Source organism: Panicum virgatum, chromosome 2N (genome assembly GCF_016808335.1).
Source record: "Panicum virgatum strain AP13 chromosome 2N, P.virgatum_v5, whole genome shotgun sequence".
Taxonomy (NCBI): Eukaryota; Viridiplantae; Streptophyta; class Magnoliopsida; order Poales; family Poaceae; genus Panicum; species Panicum virgatum.
Window position 1 is genome coordinate 59,861,590 of NC_053146.1, and position 9,115 is coordinate 59,870,704.

At 47.1% G+C, this 9,115-nt stretch overlaps 1 protein-coding gene across 1 annotated transcript; it reads left to right on the plus strand.

The window, feature by feature from the left end:
- The first annotated feature begins 1,810 nt into the window (after window positions 1–1,810).
- Window positions 1,811–9,115, plus strand: LOC120661480. Its single transcript, XM_039940359.1, has 9 exons — window positions 1,811–2,435; window positions 2,523–2,586; window positions 2,699–2,765; window positions 2,869–2,914; window positions 3,009–3,107; window positions 4,651–4,719; window positions 4,807–5,809; window positions 6,515–6,639; window positions 6,747–9,115. Exons 1-9 carry the CDS (start codon window positions 1,980–1,982, stop codon window positions 8,568–8,570), a joined length of 3,753 nt encoding a protein of 1,250 aa, XP_039796293.1. The 5' UTR covers window positions 1,811–1,979; the 3' UTR covers window positions 8,571–9,115.

Consider the following 9,115-nt stretch of genomic DNA (forward strand, 5'->3'; position numbering starts at 1 on the left):
CGGATCGATGGCCAGCGTAATTTTAGCTGCTAGTTTATGGTTGTGTCTACCTAGTAGGCTAGGTCTGCTTGCTATCCTTTGATGGTGGCGAAGCTTAAGCTTTCCTGGGGACCCTGTTCCGCTAGGCGCTCGCCTAGGCGCGATTCCGCGTGCCTAATCGCGAGTCGAAGGGTCAGCGCCTCGCCTATGGGGGTAGGCGGACCCATAGGCGTCGGCAGCTCGTCGGCGGCACCGACGGGGGTGGAGGAGCGTCCGGCGGGGGTCGCATGTGGGGGAGGAGGAGCTGCGGGCTGCGGCGGGCGCTCACACGGGCTTGTGCGGGCGATGGAGGGCGCAGGCGCGGGTGGCGGGCGTCCGACGGAGGTCGCCGGTGGGGGAGGAGGAGCTGCGGGCGGCGGCGGACGCTTACACGGGCTTGTGCGGGCGCAGGCTCGGGCGGGGGTAGGCGCAGGTGCAGGCGGCGGCGGGCGCGGGCGTATGCAGCGGCGTCGGGCGAGATGCGAGAGAGGCAGAGGATGCGGGAGAGAGGGTTGAGTGTTTAGTTGGGCCTTCAAATGGACCTTCAAATGGGCCTTTTTCCCTTTCTCCTTTTTCATGACCACTCATCTCCTTTTTTTTCTTTTCTTTTAAGTATTTATACATCTATTATTCATCGCCTAAAAAAATGCTTAGCAACGCCTAGGCGCGATTACTCGCGACTAGGCTCTAGGCTGAGGGTCGGCGCCTAGAATCCGCCTAGCGCCTAGCGGAACCATACCTGGGGATGGCGGTGTTGCTATCCCGGCGAATAAGGAGTCTCGAGGCCTTCCCCGACGATGGCAACAACGGCTGTGGCGTCATCTTCGACGAGAGTCATGCGATCTGCTTGTCTGTTTTATTTCCACTTCGGCGGGCGAGCGAAGTTCTCTGGCATTGCTTGCATGGCCAACAGCTTGGGTGTCTCCTTCTTCTCCGGCAGCGGTAGTGGCGGCGGATGGTTCTTTCCGTCGTCAGTCTTTTTGCCAGCGGCAGCAGATTGTTCTTCTTCCTGGTTCCTACACAAGATGGGGTCAATAGGTATTCGCCTCTAGTAGATGCGAGGCTGCGAGCCTTCTTCTTCAAGGGTGAAGAGCTGGTCGTGGGGTGTCGTGCATGCTTGGAGGCTGGATATGGCTCGACCTTTCCTCGGCGGCGGCAGTCGTCGATGGTGAGTTCGGCGGCGGCAATCGTCGATGGTGAGTTCAGATCCAGGAGCTGGAGGGGTTGGGGTGTGGCTCGATGGGCGATTGCGGACGGCTTCATGTATTTGGACTCATACCAAAGTCAATGTGCGATGGGGCTTCTCCAAATTTTTTTTTTTGAAAAGTTGGGCTTCTCCGGTTCATGGTGGCATTCGATTTCTTCGACGACCAGCGACGAGGATCTAATGGCTTTATTGTAATTTCCCTTTTAGTTAGGAATCTTTACGATGTTTGGCTGAAGCAACTACTTGTGTATCCTTTACGTACGTTTTTGTGTTCATACGTTCATGTGTACGTTTTCCTTACCTAAGTAACTTAGATATGTATTGTAAAAAAATTCAAGTCTACTGTACTAGTCCGCAATAATTTCACACTTCCATGGACCAAGCTCATGTTCTCCCGCCGGAGGAGAGAGAAAGAGAGTGAGAGCCGCAGTGGTTGGTGCAAGTCGCTAGGAGAGAGAAGAGATAGGGATATGGAGAGAGAGTGAGAGACGCAGGCTAGGGAAGAGAGAGAAAGAGAGGTGAGAGACGCAAGCGATAGAATTAAACAAGCAAAAGCAGCCGTAGGAAAGAGAGAGGGAGAAAAAAAAAAAGAAAGCCGAGCGAGAAAGAGAAGCCAAGCAAACCAAACCCCAAGGAAGCCAAGACGCGGACGGCAGCAGGCAGGCAGGCAGCCATACCGCGGTCGCCGTCGCCGTCGCCGGAGAGGCACCACCACCAACCCGCGCGCCGGAGGGTCGGCGCCGCCTCGTCCCAGATGCTCCACCACCACCACCGCGGCGGCCGCTCGCCGTCGCCGTCGCCGCCGCCCCGCCGCTCGCTCCGCCCGCGCCGAGCCGCCGCCGCCTCCTCCCGCCCGCTCGTTGACGACTTCTTCCCTTTCCCCTCCTCGCCGTCGTCTTCGCCCTCCCGCCCGCGCCAGCGGAGGCCGTCGCCGGAGCCGTCCAGCTCCGATTCCGGCGCCGACGGCGGCGGCGGCGGCGGCGGATCCTCGGCCTCCGACCGCCGCCGGCGTAAGCTCAAGCTCGTTGTCAAGCTCTCCCAGCTGCCCCCGGACCAGCAACACCGCCGGGCCCCACCGCCCCCCTCGTACTCGGACGACTCCGACGGGGCTGGGGAGGTGGGCGGGGACGGCAGCGGCGACGAGGAGCAGGTCAAGCCGCCCAAGAAGCGCCGGATCGAGCCGCGCGCCGACAGATCTCGCCATCACGAGGTGGGCCATGCCGACGGATAAGCTGTCAGTCTTGACTTTGCTTCGCCGCGCAGATGCTTACTAACGCCAGATCTGCTCGTCTTGCAGATTGGTGGTGGTGTTAGAAGCGACCCAGCGAGCGCGCCGCGGACGAAGCGGCTCCCAGTGCCAGGTCCGATTTGCTTGCTCGTCGCTCTACCTCAGCTTGTTCGATGATGCGACTTTGGTTTTTGAGCACCTTTTTGTGTGAAGTTTTGATTTATTTCTCTGTTTGCTGGATTTAGGGACTGCGAGGACGACTCCGCTGCCGGACCGGAAGGCGCTGGAGATGATTCTAGAGAAGCTGCAAAAGTTGGTGCTTCACATCTTTTCATTCGACCCAAAATGGGGTTTGTTGCATTGACTTTTAATGAGCTCAATTTTTTCTTCTTTTTGCCACTGTTTGATTCCGCAGAAAGGATACATACGGAGTGTTTGCTGAGCCAGTGGATCCGGAGGAGGTGAGAGTCCTTGTTCATTAGCCATGCTTGCTGGAGTTGCCAATTTATTGGAGTTACTGAGTGGTGATGATGTTGCTGTTGTTGATTGACGCAGTTGCCTGATTATCATGATGTGATAGAGCACCCAATGGACTTCGGTACCGTCAGGAGGAAGCTTGCCAGGAACGCATACCGCTCATTCGAGCAATTTGAGGTCAGATGACTACTTTTTTGTCATATATTGAGCTAGCGAGTTAAAAAGGGAATCATTAATGTCGTATGCCTATTTGTTAGTTCGGTTGTTTGCTTTGATGGATCATGTAATCGCAGGAGAGTCTCACTTTTCAGTTAATTCTATTTTTGTCTCAATTCCAACGATCTCCCAATGCAGCAGCCAATCCGTGATACGTTAGACTTTCCTCTTAGAGAATCATGTTTGTCGTGCAGCTTGACAAAATACAGCGAGTTAGCCATACATCTCCATTTCATCTCACTTGGAACCACGTCTCTAGGTCTTGCCTTTCAAAACAATTTTTAGGCAGGTGGATACTGTCCCCTTTGTCTGTTCGTGCAATAAATTTTAGTGTTGATAGACCAAATACTGCCTCATGCAAATGGTTATGGACCTGAACTATTCTACCATGCAAAAGGCTGTCTTTTTCAAAATAGGCTTTTCAAATTGCTTTCGTCTTTTTTTTTTAATGTTGGTGAAAATAACTGTGTTGCACCAATATTATTCCAATACCAGTGATTTTGTAGAAGTACGTGTACTGTCACTATTGTTCGCTAATGTGATGAGTCCAGGCTATGCGATATACTGGGTCCATTGGACTTGGCAAAGCCCTAAGCATCTCTTATTTGGTATTATTGCATAGAGCCCGGGTACTATACAAGTGTCGGTCCTAATAAAGGATGTATGAATGAAGCTGAAACACCTTGAGAATAGCTTATCACAGTTTGTTGACATTGAGCAATATTCAGATAGCACAGCCTTGTGCTGAATGTAGACTGAGTTGAGCTGATCCATTAGCTTGAAATTCTGGAATGGAATCCCTGAATCACAAGCAAAAGGTTTGATTTAGTTGCGCGCAGTCAACATGTTCAAACTTTGACCATCAAAACCTTTTTTTTAATAATTTTATCGAACTTTGAATAGTGTAATAGCTACGTTTGTTTTGAAATTAGTTTGAAATATTACAACTCTGGTGTTTTTTGCACACAATGTATGCTAGTAATTAGTTATCTACCTATTGGTTGTCCAAACGACTTCACTTTGTGATTAGATGGAACAGTTAGCTAGCTCCATTGTGTTTTGAGAAAACTTGATTTCCTTATGTGAGCAGGTTTGTACCTGCATAACATAGTGCTTACCCTGTATATGCTGGGTTAAACCAGGTGCAACTGTAACCAAGAATTCAGTTCCATCCAACGGACCTGCCCTTGTCCACCCAGGCCTAGTCTCGATGCGGTATATAACTAGCATCTCGTGCAGGTTTGCTGATTACCAAACTATGACCATAGTTCAACTTTTCAAGCAAAATCTTTAAAGAGGATGTGGAATGAAGCACGGAAAACATAATTGAGTGAATGGGACCTGGCCTTCTGTTTACAAATTTATCGAAACACTTTTGGGTTCATTTCTTATTTTCTTCCTTTTGGGAATGACAAGTTTTTTAACATGTCTCATCAAACGATGAGCACCAAAAAGTGCACAAATAATTGATCGGTTTGTGTGAAATGTCTTTTTTTGATTGCAGGATGATGTCTTCTTAATTTGCAGTAATGCAATGCAGTACAATGCACCTGATACAATTTACTTCAGACAGGTATACGGTCACAAAAAGTTTATAGTCCTACAATACTGTAGTTTGAGTTCATCGTTGATCATTTTCATGCTATGCTTGCTCATGTAGGCCCATTCCATACAAGAGCTGGCAAGAAAGAAGTTTCAGGAACTAAGGGATGAGGGCATACCTATAGAAAACCACCACATAAAGATTGAACAGAAAGCCAGACCAAACTCCTGCAATAGAGAACCAGTCAAAAAGCCCGTCTTGCGGTATCAGGATGATGATCTAGACTTCCTGTCCCGCAAAGAGCAAGTTAAGAGACCCAATCCAAAAAATTTGGAAGGTGATATTATCTTTAAAGATCAAGTTAAGAAATCTGGGCTTGGGACACAGGATGAGAGTTCTTTATTCCACAAAGAGCGAGTTAGGAAACCCATCTCTAGGAATTCAGATGATGGTTTAACTTCCTCATTCCACAATGACCGACATAAGAAACTGCTCTCCAAAAATTCAGAGGATGACCTCAGCTCCTCATTTGGCAAAGAGCAAGTTAGGAAAGTCATTTCCAAGAATTCGGAAAATGACGAAAGCTCCACTTTCCACAAACAGCAAGTCAAGAAGACCACCCCCCAGAGCTCAAAGAATGATTTATCATCCCAGAAAAAACATATTAAGAAGCCAGTTTGCTCAAATAGAGAAGATCCAGATTTCTCATCCCGCAAAGAGCGTGTTGAGGATCCCATTTGCACAAATGTGGAAGATGCGGGCTTCTTATCCACGAAAAGGCTGGCAGAGAAGCCCATTAGTCAGAACAGCGAGGACCTGGGCCATTGCGACCAGGAGTCGTCTAAGAAACCTAGTTGCAGAGATGGGCAAGATGATCTAGGTAACTCTTGCGACAAAGAAACTGCTAAGAAGCCAGCTCGTATGAATAGCCAAGACACAATGGGTTCAGATATCTCTGCTGCAACTATTGCTTCTGTGGGAGACGGCTCTAATGGCTTGAGCATGTCGCAGGCTAATACTACTGAACCTGCTGGTTGCACCGTTGCCAATGGGTTTTTGGACAAAGATACCAGCTCTCCATTAGATGAAATAAGATCTGAGAAGACCGGCGATATTTTTGGTACTGTTTTATTTTCTGGTTGTCTTCCTGAACCGTCTACCAAACTGATCAATTAGTTTTAGGACCTGCTTGCTATACTTCGCATATATGCCCATGTCTTGCTGTTTTAAGTTGGAGTTTGGTATACCTATATCGATAAATGGATCAATTCAAGATAATGATATGGGTAAATGTTATGTGACCATCAAATTATAGGAAACTAGTTACCCAGAAAGGTTATGGTTTTTAGGGTAACATATAGACACGAACAATTTACACAACTATCTAGGTGCTCGTATAGAATCTGGTAGGTTGGTCCTTAAGGCTGATTGTAATACGATATCTGGATTTTTAAAGCTTTAATTGAGTTGCATATGGTAGAGCACCATCTGATATACTCCCTCCATCCGCTTTTATAAGCAGTATTTTGATTTGATGTTAATTATATGCATGTTTAGTGTACAAAAGTTCTATCAGTAGGTTAACACTTCAAAGCGCTTTTAATATTATATTGATTTTGTAGCAATTGATGATATTTTTTAACAATGTTAAAATCTATTTTTGAAGTTTTTTTCATTCTAAATGCACACTACAATAATGGATGGATGGAGTTGTTAAAAGGAATACAGTACTTCAATTTATTATTGCTATACAACTAAATGATTGAAAAGGAAACTCAGCTTCACTTTGTTGAATTCTAATGAAATTCTTGTTTTTTCTCCCCAGCTAAGCCTAGCTACAAGTCAATTGTGGTAGATGAGACTAGACGGAAAACTTATGAAGAACAGCCTTCAGTGGAGTTTGACCCAGTTTTTGACATATTCTCGACGGAACCAAAAGAGCTCGTTAATGTATGTTGAATACAGCTGTGGTTAAACTAAAGCTTAAGTTATCTGCAGCTATTGGTCCTTTATTTTTTTACTTTAGGTTAGCTCATCTAGTTAAATGTGCCTTGCAGGTTGGGCTTGATGCTGAACACTCGTATGCATATGCGAGAAGTCTGGCTCGTTTTGCTGGTTCGCTTGGTGCTCAAGGCTGGAGAATCGCTTCTGAGCGCATTCGGCAAGCATTACCTGCTGAAGTAAAGTATGGTCGTGGTTGGGTTGGAGAATATGAGCCTCCATTACCGTCTATTGTGGTTGTGAATGATCAATCTAGATATGTGAAGAGCTCTGAGGCAAATGTGCGAAGGAATACTTCGCTGCCTAGGGATAATGAAAGGCTCAGACCAGCAGAAAGTAATAATCCAAAGGATATGAGTTTGAGTCTACTTAACCGGATAACCACTAGTAGCACAAATGTAGTTGGAGTGCCTGGGCCACTTGAGAGTCCGGAATTTAAGCCAAGAATATTTGGTGTTACTGCTGAGCCCCAACACAGGAGCACTGATGCATTATCACCACATGCAAATCATAGAGCATCTGGTAATGTTGCAAAGACCAAAAGAACAGCAAATGACCAAAAAAGAAAAGGCAACTCATCTTCCAGTGCCCGCCCTATTGAGATGAAACCACAGAAAGAAGCTTCTGGTGCGCCTGATATGCCTGCTCTGAACAGAACTGCTGGCCAGCCTAGACCATTTTTCAAACCAGCAGAATCAAATAGAACTCATCAAATGAGAAAAGTTGACTCATTAAAAAGCAATGCCCCTATTGAAATGGCACCACAGCGGCTTGAGTGTGCAAAAGGTGCTTGTTCTGGTGTGCATGATACGCCTTCCTCAAATGGGCTGCCTAAGCACTTCTTCCAGTCACAAGCAGCAGCAGCTTCTGGTGTGCATGATATACCTTCTTCAAATGGGCAACCAAAGCACTTATTCCAGTCACAAGCGGCAGCAGCTTCTGGTGTGCATGATATACCTTCTTCAAATGGGCAACCAAAGCACTTATTCCAGTCACAAGCGGCAGCTTCTTCTGATGTGCATGTGCCATCAAATGGGCAGCCTAAGCACTTCTTCCAGCCACAGGGACCAGCTTCATCTGGTGGGCATGATATGCCTTCTTCAAACGGGCAGCCAAAACCCTTCTTCCAGCCACAAGAAGCGACTGTACCACAGCCCAGAAATGAAGCGACGTGGGTGTACCATGGACGACCTGGTGATGGGAAAGTTGGAACATCCAACAAAAGCAGACCGTCGACCAGTGCTGGGTTTGTCAATAAAAATCAAGCAGTAAATGCTGCAACTTTTGCCATGAATTTGAATGGGCAAAAGAATGTCAGTGACCATGCAAAACCAGTAGGCTCAACTGCAATGCCTGGCCTCGCAAATATACCAAATAGAGGTCTTGATGCTTCCCGGAACATGTGCTCAGCATTTCCAGCAGCTGCTAGGGAGAATCAGAGCGTTCCGCCAGCTCCATCTGCTCAATCTTGGATCTCATTTGGTGCTTCTACAGAGAACAAACCAGCCATTGTTAGCCCGACTTTCCTTGACAATAATTCTGCTTGGAAAATGCCATTTGCAAATGTTCGCCCTTCTGATGATATGAAAATAAGTGCTGTTCCTCAGTTCTTTAGGCAACCTGTTCAGGTAGTTAGAGAAAGCCCAGTTCAAAACAACGGTTTGGTAATATTTCCCCAGTTGGTCCAGCCGGATTTCATGAGATCGCAGGGCCAACCCCAATGGCAAGGGCTGGTTCCCCACATGCAACAGAAGCCGAGCAAGGACGTACTTCGACCAGACTTGAACATTGGGTTCCCATCTCCAGGTTCGCCACCAGCTCGACAGTCATCTGGCATCAATTTGGAAGCACAACAGCCAGACCTGGCATTGCAGTTATGAGATGGGAACGGACTGAGTACATGAGACTGCTAGTTTTTGTGTCAGAAACACTAGACGTCTAAAGGCATGTGGAGCTCAGGCGAAAACAGCAATGGGACATCCATTACATATACTGGCAACAATTAACCGGGATGGGAAGTTCACATGTAAGCATCATTGCAACTTCATCAGCGCATCCTGCCGCTATACAATTACAAATATATATTAAAAATGGATGGATGAACACTGCTTGGAATCAATCATGTCTACTGGGGACATTTTGACAGGAATTCAGAATCCAGCATTTGTACAAATGCTTTGGTGGAACATATGTAGGTAGCATACTAGCATGTCCATGATCCAGATACTTTGCGCTCCTCTCTGACCACAATACAGGTTTCTTCGATGGAAATTTTGGCACCAGGATTTAGGAGGTAAATTGTTCTTTTGGTAGCGTAGATCTCGTGGTCACCCCTATGTAATGCCCATGACAAAATGTATGTTGTAAATGGTTCGGCATTGAATAGTGTTAGGTAGAGCAGTGGCCTCACCTCTTCTGAATGAAA